We start from the raw sequence: 18,567 nt of genomic DNA on the forward strand, positions 1-18,567 counted from the left end.
TACTTGACTTTGTGATATATAGGAGTCTGCACAGTGTTTTATAGGTCCCCATCAGATTTACTGTTGTTTCATGCCTTAATTACAGTGTTCTTTAATTCTGTTCAAATGTTCGGTTTTCTTCTGTAATCAGTGCTGCATAAATTCAGTCATCAGTGCTCCTGAGGTTTCCATGCTGCACTGCTATTCAGTGGCTCCCCACCCTCAGCCTTAGTCTGTGCAGTTGTGTATGGAAGATAGACTCGGGTCCCCCCAAATCAGCATTTGGCTACATAAAAGTTTGCAGTTGACTAAACAAAAACATGATACACAAACTTAGCCCAGCATAATAGGAAAATATTTGCACATACATGATAAATGACTAGTATCCTTAATAGCGTAAAGAGTTTTTGCATTTCAGTTAGAAAAAAGATCAATATACTGCTAGAAAAATGGGAAAATGGTGAAGGACAGCTAGAGCTCTATGATCGTATGGTGTGATTCATCTTCAGCTGCTCATAAAGCAGTCTTCTTTCCTTTTGTATGCCTGACACCTGATGGCTCTTTTCATTTTGTTTTCCAGGACAGTTTCTCTGCAGAAGACATTTCCAACTGTCTTTACCAGGATCTTCGAATTTCTCTTAGTCCTGTCCATAAGTGTTCATTTTATAAAAATAACGCTGAGCTGAGTTATGGGTTCCTCTACCCACCACGTAAGTTTCTACCTCCCTGACCTTCCCTTTCTCTTGGCCTCTTTCTCTCTTCCTTTTCTTTTCCTTATGAGGCCTGGTACATCATCTTGTTTTTCAATTGGTGAAAATGGTGAATGGGAAGTAAAACTCTTAGGGAAACTTTTTAAAGTGTCTAAAGTTTGAATTTTAGAAAACTTTTGCTTTTGTTTGGAGGGTAGTCTTTTTAGTGCAGACGCTGTAGATAGGACATTCTTTACTTTTCTACATTTCTTTTACACAGAATTTGAGAAAGCTTGGGTCAGAAGGATATATCAGGGTTCTTAGAAGGAGATATTTTGTTTATTAAAAGGAAAAATGTAGGGGCACCTGGGTGGCTTAGGCCATTAAGCATCTGCCTTTGGTTCAGGTCATGATCCCAGGGTCCCAGGGACCAGGGAGCCTGCTTCTCCCTCTCCCTCTGCCCTTCCCACCCACCTACCCCTGCTCATCACTCATGCTCTCTCTCTCTCAAATAAATAAATAAAAATTTTTAAAAAAGGAAAGATGTAATTTGTCAAAGAACTAGGGGTAGGCAGAGCCTAAATGTGCTTGCTCTTTCACAGAAATGGAGCCGCTAGGGAATAGCTTTCTTTTCTTTTTGAGGTTAAGTGTTCAATTTCTAATGTGGCAAATTTGTGTGTTAATGAGAAGACATTCTGAGGCTGGCCTTAGAAGGCAGAAACCAGAAGGCTCCAGGTGCTCAAATATTCTCAATATCCAGTCCAGTCCCCGGAGTAAGTGTCTGAAGTCAGAGCTTGGCTATTGCTTTATAAAAATAGACCAGGCCCAAGCCGAAAATCCATACAAAGGAGCCTTGTACAGCATTTCGAGGCAGACATCCTGCGATGTTTTTTCTGGGTAGTAGGTGTTCTGAAGCCAGATATTCTCTTTTTTCTTCTCACTGTGGAAGAGTTTAAGGAAAGAGGGTTGTCAACACAATACAGTTTTGGTTGAAATGGGCAAATAAGGTAAAATTTGAATATGTTTAATTTGGGGCTGTTATTAAGCTTTTGTTTCTTTGATAAATTCATCTTGAAGAAGAAGAGATCTAAATATTTTGCTTTTTTTAAGGGACTTGACCAAACACATTGCACTTTCCCTTGACCCCATACCTAGGAATGTTTTATGGGTTTAAGGTGATACGCAGCTAATTTTTTAAAATGCCCTCCCATGAGAAAGTGTAATTTCTAATGTTATTCATGAAGAATGAGATAGTTGTCTTTTTTAAATTTTCTTTGTAGAACTAAATAAAGGTTCAAATCAACTATATTCTGAAGCATTGCTGAATACTAATATAGTGCCAATGTACCAGAGTTTTCAAGGTAAAAAATTTTAACCCTTTATCTCACACTTTCAATGAATTTTCTGTATATTATAGGTATAATTTACATTAATAAGGCTGATCCTCTAAATTAAATGACTATCAAACATGTTTTTATAGGTGTATGTTCTCAGAGGTACACATTTTTATACATTCTTAACTTTGACAATACCAGTACATAGAAATTCTACAACTATTAGAATTATGACATATTCCAATACCTATTATTCTACTTTGTATTTACATGTTTATAAACATTTTTTGATGGAAAAAGTATGTAATATTCTTCCTAAGTTATCTGGCTAATATAGTCTACTAACACATTAACTTCCAGTTTGTTTCCCATTTAAGTTTTGGAAGTTGTTGATAATTGTTTTTGATCTTGAAATGAATAGATTTTTGTATCCTTATTAATTATCACAGTATTTGGTACTCTTACAAAAATAAATTTAAATTATTCTTTGAGTGACATATAGAATTTCAAAATATAGAGTATACTAGGAGATTTTTACTCTAATCTACGTGTAGAATCATTGTGAATATTTCAAAGGGAATATTCAGATATTAACGGTAAATCTGAATAACCTGCCTTGTTTGTTTATGTTCGTGGTTTTTTATGCCTAATGATGATCTGTTATCCAAATTCATGCTGATGCACATGGTCAGAGATGCCCCAAATAGTGTTGAATTCAATGTTTGTCTCTTCTGCCAAAGCTGAACAATGGATTTTTGGCCTCACACTAAGACCGAAGCCAAATTTGACTTTGTCCGTAATTATTACAAATGCTAATTTTGAATCAGGTTGTTGAGTTATTTCTGACAGCATGGTACCTCCTTGTTTTGAAACCACACTGACGTCCTTCTTGTTTTAGTTTTATGGCGCTACCTTCACAGCACCCTTCTGCAGAGGTATGCGGAAGAAAGAAATGGCGTCAATGTTGTCAGCGGTCCCGTGTTTGACTCTGATTACGATGGATGTTATGATTCCTCGGACACCCTGAAGGGGTAAGAACATACTTCATTTACTCTTAAAAACAGCTGTCACTTGGGATTACCATCCAGTTGAGTCTGCGGAGCCTTTTCTGTCTGATACTGTTCATATTGATGGACATGACATTTCTTTTTTTTTTTTTTTTAAGATTTTATTTATTTCTCAACAGAGAGAGAGAGACAGCGAGAAAGGGAACACAAGCAGGGGGAGTGGGAGAGGGAGGAGCAGGCTCCCCACTGAGCAGGGAGCCCAATGTGGGACTCGATCCCAGGACCCTGGGATCATGACCTGAGCTGAAGGCAGATGCTTAACGACTGAGCCATCCAGGCGCCCAACAGACATGACATTTCTGATGACACTGGAAGCCCCTTGAAATATCTGATTAATTTTGATGTTTTGCTCAGTGTTCAGTGGAATGTTTTTTTAGAGGAAAGGAGTGTTTCTCCTCGACTCAGCTTAGATGAGTAATTCTTGAGCTCAGATTAAACACTGAACTCTACCATATGTTAAGAAGGTAACATCCACGTTTAAAATCTGTGTGTAGCTAATTGTTAAGATACTGTCTTCATTAACTACTGCTGGTTGGAAGATAAAGAACCATGTGGTGTGGCTAGAGGCATCCTGAGTGGAAGAATCAGCAGGGTTATAAAGCTGTAGTGTCCAAGCGTAGGCCTTGGGCGAATGTCACAGCTTTTACCCAGCCTTGCTTAGAGGGAGATTGAATGACATCTTGAAAGAAACCATGAGTGGGTACTAGTTTTATAAAGTAGAGTGACAGAACATTTTAGAAGCCATTTGATCTTTCTTAATAACAGCATGATTTTTTGAAGCAATATTGCTATTAAGGCTACAGGAAAAAGAGAATGAATTGTCTGCTGATGTTCAGCTCTTTCCCAAGAACTGCTTTCTCAGGCGGCTCAGGGATTACTGTTCACACACGTATATCTGTGAGACATTAGTTTGTACTGTGTAATTTACAAACAGTAGTCTGTCCAATGACAGGGTTTTGGGGTTTTTGTTGTTGTTTTTACTATATCCCTTGAGGCATAAGGGTCCCAACCTAACTGCCTCAGAGGTCACAGCGGTAGAATGGGTAAAGAAGAGAACTTCATACCTTTCACATCCCACCAGAGCTCTCTGTTTTAATCAGTTTTACATATTATGGTTCCACATAAGATTATAATTGGGGACAGTGCTCCCACTGCCTTAAATTTGGAAAGATGCTGAAAAGCAAATAAATAAACTAGCTTTGAGATCGAAGGAAATAGAATTAAGACGAGGTAAAATATTACTTGGGACATGTCGGAGAATATGCTGCAATTTCAAAGAAGTTACTGGGATGAGAAAGGAAATCCTTTTAAAACAAAGGCGAGTTCACAGAAGCAGGACTTCTCCGGAGGGGCTGGAATAGAAAAAATCCCACACCAGTTTCCTCTCTGTTTACTGTCTGCGCACAGCAGCCTAGAGTTGAGAAGACTGTCAATAATGCTTTAGAAGCTTGGTTGTAGGTATTTGAGAATGATATATTTTTTTCTTTAGTGTCTCAATTCCTTCCAGTGTCTTAAGGTAGAACTAAAAAAAAAAAAAAATCTGAAGTTCAATAAATTTTTATAGAAAATAAAAATTATTTGGCTTGTGTTTATCTGTCTTCTAATTCGTTCTCTCAGTTTGGCAGAACGTTGAGGTATTATGATTACTAATCATAAAATTTCATTTTTAGATGCATTGTATTAAAAATATACTTTACTGAAACCTTCATTAAAAAGAAGAGAGTTATTTCTTTCTTAAAGTGAAGATTGCCGTATTTTCCAGAAACAGCAGACTCATCCGTAATCAAGAAATTCTGATCCCAACTCACTTCTTCATTGTGCTGACAAGTTGTAAAAACACATTCCAGACTCCCTCCCAGTGTGATGATTTAGACAGCTTAGCTTTCATTTTGCCTCACAGGACTGACAACAGTGAGAGCTGTGTGGTAAGTAGCCTCTGTTCATTTATTACCTTAAACGTTGAAAATAAGAATATATTTGTGTGTCCATGTCTGACGTTACTGTGGGGGAAAACAGAATGTGAAGATGCACTTTGAAAGGATATACTTTGAAAAGATGTGCTTTACGTGTACTTTGCAGGATGGTTTTAAATTTGATACTCTGAGATGGATGTATCTTTGGAGAAGACCACCCTTGTCTGTTAAAACACAAAAAAAACAAATCAAAATGTAAAAACTTAGTGCCTGCTTATGGCTTAGCCACTAAATTCTAGGTGTATTTGAACTATGAATTTACTCTTGTTTCAAAACTGGATTTATAATTCCCCAAGTGTTAGCACTGTTATAAATTAGTCTTAAAGTTATGGTTAGGTAGTATTTCAGATTAATTTTCTATATATCACTTTATTATAAAAATCATGTTTGTCCCTAATTATCTTTTCTTATTCTATTGTCATTCAGTGTTTGGAAATAATTGTTTTATGTTCTCTTATTTGCTCAGAATTAAAAAAACAAAACGAAAACTAAACTAGTCTTTGAACATCAAGACTGTATTAAAATTTTAGGAATTTTAAAGTTTTTCCTTATGGTGAGCCAATTTTTTTTTTTTCTTTCAGAGTACTTCCCAGATTTTCTAGTTGTTTAGCTTTTTTTTTTTCACTTTTCTTTTTTTGTCTGTTGAAGTTACAGAATGTAAGTGTAGACCTAAGTTTGCGAAGCGATGTAGCTTTCTCACCAGCCTCATTGAAGGGGTGGTGGATAGCTGGAGTCCTGTAGTCTAAAGGATGTTGAGGCCCCCATCTGAGCTCAGCAGGAGGGAGTGCTGTGATCACTCATTCATTCCTCCCTGCATTTATTCCTTTATCCCTTCTTGGATCCAGGCATTCATTCCTTTAATAAATATGTGTTGCCAGGTACTCTTAGTACAGAGCACACAGCAGTGAACAAAACAGACAGTAGCTTCTGCTGTGGGCCCAGGAGTAGAACACAGAGATCCACTGTCATCCCTGATCTAGGAGTCTATGTGTCATTCATTAAAATTCATGAAGATATTTCACTCTTTAATTGTTTCTCTGATAAACTGAGAATTAATCTCCCAGTCCTCGTAGAGTATATTTCTCATTAAGTTATTTTTCCTTATGCTTCAGAAGTAGGTACGGAATAGCAGGACTTTACCTATTTGGATGCCTATTGGGCATGTGTGTCTACCAACCTGTCACTGTTGTGGACACTGTTGGATACATACCAAGTGTTCCCTTCTTCATTGCTTTCTCTTCCCCAAGAGATTGAATAGTCACCAAAGTTATCAGTTAGTGTTGTGTTCAGCAAATAATGAAGAACCCATTTACAATGACTTGAGCAATTAATGGGTACCTGGTGTGATGGGATGCCCAGAAGTAGACAGTCTTGGGTCAATAGCACTATTAGGGACCCAGACCTTTCCTGTTTTCCTTTGCCACTGTTCTTAGCATGTGGCACATGTGGGCTAAAGATGGTTTCTGCTTTTCTAGATATCATGTCTGAATTCTGGGCCCTCCTCCCAAAGAGACTTATGCATACGTCTCCCTGACCAGAATGATGTCAGGTATCGTGAGTGAGGCGCTGAGTTCCTTTTCCATTTCCACCATTCCAAAAGCTATTGTGCCGATATCTTAAATGCAAACATTTTATCAAATTCTATAATAGCAGTTTACCTAGAAGACACTAAATATTGGACGTGAACCAGAGAGAGGATTTGAAGACATATCACACATACTGACTGATTCCTTCTGTTTCATCTCTGAAGTAGCAACTAAAGATTAGCAGGATGTTAGCCTGAGACATCAGATGCCTTGCCTGTACTTTTTATCTATTCCTGTGTATGTTGGGACAGATGGAAAATATCTACTGGCCAAGCAGTCCACTGAGGCAGGGTTATTCCTCCGAGAGCCAGAGTGAAGATTGTTGCAGAGAAAGAGACTGAGTGGGGCAGCAAGTAGCCTTGGGTATAGTGATGATTGGAGGCTAATGGGAAAATGGAAATTATTGGTCCATTTCCCTTTTATGTGGAAAGTCTATATTTATCATTTCCAACTAATATTATCCCAAGGGTACAGAAATCTTTATTGGAGGATGTCTTTAAAGTACAATCATAGCCCACCAACCAGTGGATATCTTCTTCATCTGACCTTCTCCAGGAGCCATATTCAGAAAAATGTATACTTACACATGAGTGTATGTTGATTTCCGTCTCTGTTACCTGCCTCAGCTACCAGCTCTGCTTCCATGTGCTGGAGCATGTGCCTTTTTTACTCCTTGTCTGATCCCCTGGTAGCTGAGACTTCACTACCTCCCTAGAAATGAAATTGTGTTTTACCACATCCCCCAACCCTCTCTTCATTGCAACCATGTAAATAACTGATTCTGATAAGAACGGGTGTTTTCATAGTGCATTTGCACACAGCATTACATCTGATCCTCAAAACAACCCTCTAAGGAGGGTGCAGGTAAGAGAATCAGGATTCAGATGTTAAATAATTTGCCTCAGTTTACACGGTGTGGTAATGATAGGACCCAGACTTAAATCTGACTTTCTTTCTGCTCATCCCATGTTCTTTCCAGCATGCCACATTGCTTGTGTTTTCCAACATTTTTTTAAACTCACTCTGTTGAAGTTTCTTGCACCAATGTATTCCACTTATACTTCCCCTTTCCCAAATTTGAGACATCTAATTAAACAAAGACGCATCATATATATCAGATGGTGAGCTACTCCAGAGCAGGGATCATGCCTAACAAAGCTTGTAGCATCTGCCATTTGGGAGCCAGAGGGTCATAACTCATTGAAATGGGAAGTTGGAGTGCTTGTAGGGAAAGTGAATTGACTATTCTCCAGTGACTTTTCTTTTTCCCCCATCTTCATAGCATGGGAAGCATGAGTCTTCGTGGGTGGAAGAGTTATTGAGGTTACACAGAGCTCGGATCACAGATGTTGAACACATCACTGGACTCAGCTTCTATCAAGAAAGGAAAGAGCCAATTTCAGACATTCTAAAGTTGAAAACACAGTTGCCAACCTTTAACCAAGAAGACTGATATTTTTTATTCCAAAAACACACCATAAATGTTTCTGAAAGAACCTTTTATTTTATACAGTCCTCTATTCACGCTGTCGCCTTGTTTGGAAACTGCCGACCAGAGTTAGAGCTGAGAATCCTCTGTGATAAACTGTCTCAGGGAACCTCACGGCTTCCGCCCGGCAGTAGAAAAATACTGTTATTGAGCCTCGCACATGTTTGAATGTGTAAGAGTTGTTCCAATTTGGGGAATAAAGACAGACCATTCCTAAAACTGCTCTTCTACTTCTCTTAAGGGCAGAAGTAGCTGTGAACCTTGTCTGGACACCAGATATTTGAATTTTATTTTCACTAATAAACTTTTCTGGAACTGGCCACCAGGTCACTAATGGATAGGATTGGAATAGTTTGTGTTACCTTAGTATTTTCACAAGGACTTAAAGGTGATTCTGGATTCTTTCTGACTTGGAGTTCCATTCATTTTAGTTTTAACTGAAAAAATTAGTGGAAGCAAAAAATATTTCTAAGGCCCTCTTTCTGTCTTTGCCGACACCCATTCAAAAGACAAAATGTGCAATCCTGTGGGTTTTGTTTTGTTTTTGTTTTTGTTTTGTGATTGGGCTTCTTCAGATTTAATGTCTTTAACAAGTTAAACTTTGAGGGAAGATCTGTGAATTGAGTAATTGAGTCTCTCTACCTGCTATAAAATTTTATTCTGTATTTGCACAAAAAGAAATATATTCCCATCCTGTTCACTGGTAATTAACATAGGTTGAAAATAGCTCTCAAAGTAGCTATTTTAGACTATTAAAAATGTCTTGGTGGAACTTCAGAGAACTTGTCAACACACGCATGGTGGCATTTTTCATCAAGATCATAGGAATGTTTTCCTCTATGCACAAAAATGACCCCACCAGCAGCAGAACTATGCTGAGCTGTTCGTTTTGAAGTTCCATAGATTTGGAAAGAATGCATAACCATTGCTTTACATCTTCTTGGTGGTCATGATAAATGAACCTGACCTCTCCACCGCATAGACTATACCTTTTAGTCCCAACCTGTGAACCTTCAAAGGCTTCCTTCGCTTTTAGGCTACGTGGGTTTGATTAAGGTGTTATATTAGTCCACCAAAAATTTTTATTTGTCCTTCATAGGATGATCATTCTTCAACAGACTACAGGCCACAAAATCCTTTAGATAATATGATTTGTATCTAAAAATTATTTAATAATTTAGAAAGTTTTGTTGTGTTTTTTTTAGGCCCATAGGGCCCTGAGGGTTTGTACATTGCTTTTTTCCAGTCTGTCTTCTCTCTGTTGTTCAATTTGGGTCATTTCTATTGTTCTGTCTTTAAGTTCACTGATTATTTTCTTTCTCTAATCCATTTTGTTGTTGAGCCCACCCATTGATTTTTCTATTTCAGTTACTGGTTTGTTTGTTTTTTTTCCTAAAATTTCCATTTGGTTCTTCTTTATATATTTCTTTGCTGAGAATTTTTATTCTTTTGCTGAGATTTTCTATTTTTTCATTTATTCTATGCAATTTATAAATACTCACTGAAGCATTTTTACGATGGCTGTTGCAAAATTCTTTTCAAATAATGCCAGCATGTGTGTCAATCTCAGGGTTGGCATCTGTTGTCTTTTTTCATTCAAAAAGATTTTTCTGGTTCTTGGCATGATGAATGATATTCAGTGGAAACCTGAATATTTTAGGTGTTATGTGACCATGGATCTTATTTAAACCTTCTGTTTTAGCTGACTTTCTCTGACATCAGCCTAGTGGGGGACTTAGGGGCACTATCTAGTTCTTCCAAGGTGTGGTTATGAGTCCAGGTTTCCCACTCAGCCTCCAGTGACACTTGGGGCGAGATGGGACCTTTGTCGCTGCTGTGCAGGGTGGGAATTCCGCTCCCCCCTGGGCCTCCATTGATGCCTTCCTGGCTGGGGTGTGCAGGGGGGCCTTGTCACTGCTCCCCTGTGGCGTCCACTGACACTGGGCAGGAAAGCTGGGAAGGCTTTATTATGACCAAGTGGGGATGAAATGACCAGTTGCCTGCTCAACCTTCTCAGATACCACCCTGTCAGGGGAGTTAAGGTACTTCATGACAGACTGTCAAGGCTGGAAGTCCAGGCTCCCCACTTGGCCTTTGCTGGCCTGGTTGCAATTACTGTTTTCTCTCTTGCTAGGCTACTCCTCTTCCAGTCCTTTGGCTAGAGAGCAGGTCTTTCTAAGGACTTCTTTTCACCTGCTCTGTTGGCATTTCACAGGTTGTGATGTCTTCAGCTCCAAGTCTGGGACATATGAGCTAAAAAGCAAAAACTCGGGGGAACTCATCACAGTTTTGTTCCTTGGGTCCCAAGGTCCCTAGCCTGCCTGCCTTCTTCTCTCCACCTTTCGGAATCTTCCGAATACATATAATATCTAAGCTTTTTATCTGCACTTAGCAGAAGGATATCTTTTATATATATATATATATATAATATCTAAGCTTTTTATCTGCACTTAGCAGAAGGATATCTACTTCTTTATAGAAGTGTCTCATTGATTTTTATATATTCTTCAAAACACATGCAGACACATGATTGCCTCTATGTAAAGCATCTTAGCAGATCTTAATTAAATGGGTAGATGTCTCTCCCCTTTGCCAGTCACCAGGTAATACAAAGGACAAGTAATAATCCTTAGAGTTTAGGGAGGGAGAGGATGGAGCAGAAGTGTAGATGATCCCTAGAGGGTGGTAATTGTTTAAATGGAGTCATAGGCAAGGTGCCAGGGAGGACAGAGGAGACACTGGGTGGTGTTGGACAGTTTCGGCAGTGACTTCTCAGAGGTGGTGACATTTGGGCTAGAACTTCATGCGAATTGGAGCTCTTCAGGTGAACAGGTAAGGAAAGGACATTCTAACATCCTTTGGATGGATACTCTTTGGCATTTTCCCATTTACTCCTACTTCTGATATTTTCTACAAGTGTTGCTATGACCAACTTATGATATACAACTACTTTATTTTTCCTGCTTTGTTATAATCATCTCCTGCTCTTAAAAGTCAGACTATTAATGCTATGCTGACTCTAAAGTGAAGAGCATCCACATCTGTTCCTACTTAGCTTGTTTTTTTCACTTGCTCTTACACAGTGTTTCCTTTTTTTTTTGTCTTGAAAGAGACCTCTCCTTTGACTGTTTCATCATTTTAAAACATGTGACTGGCCTCCAGTCCCCCAATTTGAATGGTAAATTCACATGGCTATATATGAAAATGTCTTCATCCTACTATCTACAATGAAGGCTGTTCTTTGTTTTTCATATGCAAAGCAAAACCTTTATTTTCCCCTAACTTTATTGCCATGCCTCTGATCAGTACTTCTTAAATGAGGTAAGTAACTTCCATATAAAATTTCATAGCTAAGTCAGCTCATTCATGGCAGAGCAAAGAATCAGGTGGAACTTAAAAATATTTAGTAGAAGTTTCAGAGAAAAGAGGGCAAACTTCTGGAGGAAGAAGGCAAATGTTCCAGCAGTGTAGGCCAATCTGTAGAGGACTGTTAGGCCAGTTGGCCCAGTCCTGTTTCAGGAAAGAAGGTGGGTGAGATTGAAGCTAACACCACCCAGTCCTCCAGGAAAGGCTGTTACCACCCCCCATTCTGTCATTAGCTAGAGTAACTATCCTGCCTTGCCCTGTGGGTACCTGCTTATCTATAACAGGAATGGGCATTTGAACTTTGAAACTAAATGTGGTGATTACACTTCATGCCAAAGCCTATCCCAGGAATCTGGTGTGTTGGTGCTTTCATAAGCATTAGGTAAAATTGTAACATGGCTACAGTCCAATGACATTTTCCTTGTTTTTTTGGCAGTCTAAATATTATAAGGGAAAGGAAAAAGTCTACAAAATATGTCTCTAAGCTAAGAAATGTGGATTTACCAATAAAAATTGTATTACAGAAACTTGGCTGCTTTCGTGTGTGTGTGTGTGTGTGTGTGTGTGTGTTTGGAGGGTGGGGACAGTGAACGGGGTGGTGGCGTTTTCCCAGGGATGATACTGCACGCAAGGGTTGTAGACAATTAACCATGGCTGTATTGCTGGAAGGATAAAAAAGAGCCAAAGTTCATTTCAGGTTCACAGAGTAAACATCAATTTCTGATCTGTGACCTATATTCTTGTTTTTGGTATTTTAATTATTTGCAATCATACTTCTAGGTAAAAACAAAAGACAGGCATGTATAAATATACTTCCAGTATGTAGAATGGTCTGAAACCAGAGGGAAAGTATCCAATTTGTAACTTCCATAGATTTTTTTTCAATGTGAAATATTTATACTTATCCTTTCCATTACACATAAACAGCAATTAAAGGAAAAATAAAGATATTTACTAGAAATTATAGGCATGGCAGAAACTGTAGATGCATAAAATATGTTTTAGTCTGCTAGAAATGAAAGAATCTCTGCAATCAGTATTATCCCTGTTAGATGTCAAAAGGAAGCAATAGAAAAAAGTGCACCTTTCATTCCACCCCAGTGTCATAGTTTTAAATTTAACTTCACACTTGCCCATAAAATCTCAACTCAGGGGGCAGGATTTTAATAAAAATAACACATTCATTTAAAACCCATATAGAATTTCATTATATATCAAATTCAGAACTCAGTATAGGCTTCAGCTTTCACAGGATAAAGATTCAAAACAAATTTCCAGGAAATGAGATTTTTATATTTCTTAATAATTTTGCCCCAAGACATCCAGGTATTTTTCACTATCAAATTTTTTTATGCCTACACTTAGATGACATTGTGCTAAGTGTAATATAAAGAAAGTGAAACTTTCAGAACTGAAGGTTTATAAGTTAATAGAGACTGGAGATTATTTTAAATACATGAGACCAAAATTTTCTCAGTTCAATGAATGGATCTCATTGTTCACATTTTTACAATTTAAAAAATCTCAGATCAAAACCTACAATTTTGCATTCTCTATTATATAAACTATTCTAGATCTTGACACAATGTCACTGTTTTGAAGATTTACTCACTTTTATGAAGGTCCAAACAGAAATAGTGGTTAACCTGTGAGGCCTTGTTTGTGTACTTATGTGTTTTTAAGATGTCACCACTGTTTACTTCAATAGAACACTTTACCACATTCAACTAGATTAGATTCAGTTCGATCAAGACTGACAACAGATTTCAAAGCTGTGTTTACTCTGTGTCAAGGAAATGGGCATTAGGGATAAATTGGGGAACAGAACAGACGGGATGCCTGCCCCCTTGATGCTTACCAACATTTCACCTGGATTTCAAGATCTAGCCCAAGGCCCATATCCTTTTGACACCAGTACTCTTCTCTTGACCCCTAAAGCATGGTCATGTGATCAGACCCTCCCAGACATTGGAGATGACAGAGCACAGCCCCTCAGGCTAGTCATTGTTCTGTAATTGCAACCAACTGTGTGTGTGTGATGCATTTTTTTTTTTAAAGATTTTTATTTATTTATTTGTCAGAGAGAGAGAGCGAGTGAGCACAAGCAGGGGGAGCAGCAGAGGGAGAGGGAGTAGCAGGCTTCCCGCTGAGCAGGGAGCCCGATGTGGGACTCGATCCCAGGACCCTGGGATCATGACCTGAGCCGAAGGCAGACGCTTAACAACTGAGCCACCCAGGCGTCCCTGTGTGATGCATTTTATTGTCCTATAATATGTATGCAATGTTATTAGATGGCACTGTGACCTACTAAGATACTGTACTCAGCCCCTGATACTCGATCCAAATGCATGGCTTGCTAAAGGTAGTCTGCAGCCGTAAAAGAAAATAACTTTGGGGTGATGTAGTTATGGGTATAAGAGAATTGTTAGCTTCCACCTAGGGCTTCCAGGGGACCTGGCAGGATCTTATCCTAAAGAGAACACATTCCACAAATCTCATAAGGAAATTGAGAAGTCCCAAGAAGCTGCACTATCTAGGCATTTCCAGCCGGCAGTCTTTTGTTAAATTTGCCAAGACTATGCTCTTTGAGTTTCTTCCCTAAAACTGTAACTTTGATGAGATTTATGTCAGGAGTGTGCTGTTTCATAAGAGATACAACTCAGTCCTGTAAGATTTTCCCCCCAGTGGTTGTAACTCTCATTTAACACTTAAGCATATATTTTTTTTAAATCGATAGATTCCTTTTCAGGTATTTCTTTGTCTTGTCTCCAAAGTTGTCTGTCATTGAGAACAGAAATAATCTTTATAGCCACTGTTTCTAGTACAGCACCTGGCACATAGTGGTTGGTTAATAAAGACAACGTCCAGATGAATAAAACCCAATAAGCTGATCCTACCAAAATATCCATTTAAGACAGCTCAGGAATCACAGATTATAGAAATGCAGCTAGAGGACAATCACACTGACAATTATTCTTTGCATCCCTAGTTTTTAAGTGCCAGATGGTATTTTCAATGGGGTATTTCTCAAAAGGAGTGCATCTCTAGATATCTTCCTAGTACAGGAGGCAGAATTTTAAAAATAAATCTAATACAAATGTAGAAATAAAAATACAATATATATAAGATCAAGAATGCCTTTCAGGGGCCATTCAGTTTCATCGACTCACAGTTTCATTGACTTTCCCGTGCAAAGTGTGATGTGTGGTGAACTGAGGAGGAAAAGAATGAACTTCTCAGAGTTTTGACATCTCACGTGAAAACCTCTCTACAAAGCATGCAGTGTTCCTCCAGCCGCAAAGAGCTGTTGTAAACATTTACTGGCAAAGGTGGACATGCACAGGAGCATCTCTCAGTCCTCACATCCATCAACTTCTGGGAACACCTTTTGCTGTGAGGAAAAACACATCAGCCTGGAAGAAATAAGTCGGGGATAATAGCAACCCTGCTTGGGCGTCTCCAACAAACATTTTGAGGCAATTTTGCTTTACTCAAGAGGAGAGAGATTTTCCTACCCCTTCTCACTATCTTTGAAATTCAGGGCAGTGGAATCTCGCATTGCCTAACATAGTGACAGATGAAGAAGTATTAGTGATGTGAAATCCTCCCTTTCCATCATGGAAGGTTGACCGTAAACAAATTTGATTATTCATTTACCCAATGAATCAGTCACATTATTATGATAACAAAGACATCTCTGAAACTGGATCAAATATGATAATTACAGTAATAGCTAACTTAACTGGGTGTTTCTTTGGTTCCAGACATTGTGCTAAATGATTTACATATATTTTCTCAACAATTCTGTAACGTGGAAATACTAATCCTAACCCTGGCTAGTGGGTTATCACTGGCAGGGATTTGAGCCCAGGTCTTGGTAAATCTCATCTACTTAAACAGCATGTCCCACTGCCTCCTGGGAGAATACATTGAAAATGTTCAAATTCATCAAGTTTTACTCCATCAGCAGCTGAATTCCAAGCCAGAATTAAATTCATTAATAGTGTATTAATAGCATGAAATACCACCATTTAAAAAGAGCACTTAAAAGCAAAATCAAAAAATGTTAACTCTCAATTGAAAAACGGGCAGAAGTCTGGATTAACACATTCATAAGGAAAAGAGCTGTAAAAAACAAAAACATAGGAATATTTTAGCACTTAAAGATATGCAAATGACATTATTTTTGTGCTTACCACGTGGGAAAAGTTTTTTAAAAGGTGCAGATCTCCAGTGTTGCGAAGTTCATTGGCAGCAGTCACACCTTGCCGGTGGTGGTACACACTGTTATGGCCCAAATGAAGGTAATTTGATAATTGCGTTCCAAAAGTCTCAAAACTGTTCATAAACTATGGCTCACATTTCAGCTCCTCAAATTATTCTGAAGAAGCCATTGTACGAAGACCTAAAATGATGCTAAATCGAAATGGTTGACTCTTATTAGAGAAATAGTCATAGCATCGTATATTCATACAATAGAATACTCTCTAAGATGTGATCTTTATCTAAATCTACTAAAGTGGAAAAACTTCATGATACAGGAATCAACAATGACAGCTTCTAAAACAGCATATGATAATGTATCCATTTTGGTGAAAGGAAAAGTAAAATCCCTTTTCCTCCTCTTCCTTCCCTTCCTCTTGTGTATCTTTCCTGTTCAGTTTCTCCCATCTTGTTCTTCTCTCTGGAAGTTAATGCAGTAAAGTATTTACAGTGATTATATCTGCATGCTGGGGCTTGGGGTGACCCTCACTTTCTTGTTCCTCTATAATTCATTACTTGTGTAATCTGGAAAAAAAAAAAACACCAGTAAAATTCATTTAGATAAAAAAATACTCTTGAATCTTATAAAGTATTTGAAGTATCTTCACCCATATCTATATATGTGGTGATAAGCATCCAAACAGCAGAAAATGTCCAGCACCTCGGATATCAATTAGGTGCATATTAATAGTGCGTGAATGATATTCCCTCATTACATTGCTATTCGCCATGGTGAGGTTAACACAGTTCAAAAAAGCCCATTTGGACTTGAATTCCACCATATTACACAAAACGTTTGTCTTTTGTCATCTTCCTTTCCCTTCCAAGCTTCTGTGTTCACACCTATCCACCTTCCTTCTAGTCTCTCATGGAGAAAGTGTGATTTCTTTTTGTTTTTTCAGACCTGAGTTCTCACTTCCTCCAGGACTTTGTTTTCCTTGTTATTAACCCTTCTTCCTCAGCCCCACATCTGTGATTCCCACCTCTGCGCTGCTGCCATCTTTCTGCTTTGAGTATATAGGGTCCTTCCATTTCCCTACAGCGTCTGCCATGTCGCGTCTGTCCCTGAAGCTCCCACAGTGAGACAAGACCAGTAAGTGCCTGGCTTACATCTCCTGACCTTATTTCCTAACTCCTCCCCTTGTTTGAAACTCCAATAATTTGGTTTCTGACCACCTCCCCATCCCTCCCCATTGTCCATTAACCTCTCTTTTTAAAAAAGAACAATGATTTCCTCATGGACAGATTTCATTTTTATTTTGAAAATGTAAAAATATACTGTAAAGCATAAGGAGTGAAGTAATCATCATCCCACACAGCTTCCCACTGTTAACATCCTGGCTCCTTTATTAGCTTTTCAATTACTGTGTTAATCTTTCTTAAATATATTTCCAATCACTGTGATTATCTCAAGCATCCCTGTCTGCCCCTGATTCCATTTTTCAGCATGTTTATGCTCTTCTTTGCTATTTGTAATTTTTTATTTGTGTATTATTATTTCTTTGGGCCTATTTGCTCTTTTAAAATCTCCTTTTATTGTTTTATCATATCTTCTTTGAGTTTATTTTTATTTATTGGATTCACATGTCCATTTTCTTCTTATCGGTTGACCTACGTTTTCTTCTAGGTGGAATAGATGAAATAAACTTTCCTTCCTCCCCTCCCACTCCGCCTCCTTCCCTCTCTCCTGTTTTAGTCCAGGGTATATTTGCTGAGTTTAATGCCATTTCTTTTTATCTTACCCCCGTTTGACATTCTATTTTACTCAGAGATGGAGTGGGTGACCATCTTCCAATTGTATCTGAGAATCGTTTGTTTATTCCTTTAAACTATAGTTTCAGAGAGAAATATTTTGCTTCCTCTCCACTTTTTTGAAGCCCAAGGCTAGAGTAGTGGTGGGAGAAAAGAGGGCTTGAGGTTATCCTAGACTTTCTATGATATTTGGGCTCCTTCCCTCTTCTGAGATTGTATCTCATACAAATGTTCATCATGTCAGGGGTGTAAACAGTTCCTGTGTTGGAAACTCTTGAACTGTGGTTCATTTCCTCAGTTTAGTGCATGCCCAGGAGATTGCACATCTCTGTCAACCCCTTTTTCTCTTTCCCTGTGTCACTGGGTTTTCTCCCAGAATGGGTCTCATTACATTTCCCATTTCTCCATTGGAATAGATTGTTTGCTCTTTCTGTCCCGCATGCTTCTTTGCAGTTAACTTTGTTGCTCCAGCCTTCAAATGTGGGCTAGCTTTGGGACTTGCTTTGACCCAGAGAATGTGGCCAAAGTGACATTTTTTTCACTTATGAGATTGCCCTTAAGGGTCCTTGCACCTTATGCTTTGGGCTCTGAAAATGCTCCTACCACCAGGTAAGGAAGCCAGGGCTACTCACCAGATGATAAGAGACTGTGTAGAAGAGAGGCTCAGCTCATTGCTGGCACCAAAGCCCCAGATGAGAGGGTAAGGCCATCCTATGTCCTTCAGCCCTAATGGAGCTGCCCAAAGGCTGCAGTGGTATGAATGACCCCAGTGAGACCACCAGAAGAACCACCCTGCTGAGCACAGCCATAGAATCATGAGAATTATTAAATCATTCTTATATGCTACTGTGTCTTGGAGTGTTTTTATGCAACGATATATATTTGATACCTGAGAGCGGGTGGTACTAAGTGCAACTTGAAACACGTGGCATTGGCTTTGGGACCAGGCAGTGGGCAGAGGCTGGAAAATGGTACAGAGACTATTGAAGGCAGAGGAAAGGACGACCTATGTTATTACACGCTACATAACTTTGGAATTCTTCAAAAATCTATCTTCAGTTTGTGAAAG

General features: G+C 38.6%; 1 protein-coding gene across 2 annotated transcripts in view; it reads left to right on the forward strand.

Moving 5' to 3' along the window:
• ENPP1 (ectonucleotide pyrophosphatase/phosphodiesterase 1) overlaps positions 1–12,010 on the forward strand; it is a 71,131-nt gene extending 59,121 nt beyond the window's left edge. For both annotated transcript variants that reach the window (XM_081829019.1, XM_081829020.1), the window contains exons 21-25: positions 560–689; positions 1,949–2,029; positions 2,901–3,033; positions 4,832–4,994; positions 7,911–12,010. In XM_081829019.1, coding sequence (XP_081685145.1) covers positions 560–689; positions 1,949–2,029; positions 2,901–3,033; positions 4,832–4,994; positions 7,911–8,081 — 678 coding nt within the window. In that variant the 3' untranslated portion in view covers positions 8,082–12,010. The remainder of the gene's footprint in view (positions 1–559; positions 690–1,948; positions 2,030–2,900; positions 3,034–4,831; positions 4,995–7,910) is intronic.
• The last annotated feature ends 6,557 nt before the right edge of the window (positions 12,011–18,567 follow it).

This window comes from Leptonychotes weddellii, chromosome 8 (genome assembly GCF_054177405.1).
Source record: "Leptonychotes weddellii isolate Sample4059 chromosome 8, ASM5417740v2, whole genome shotgun sequence".
NCBI classification, from domain to species: domain Eukaryota; kingdom Metazoa; phylum Chordata; class Mammalia; order Carnivora; family Phocidae; genus Leptonychotes; species Leptonychotes weddellii.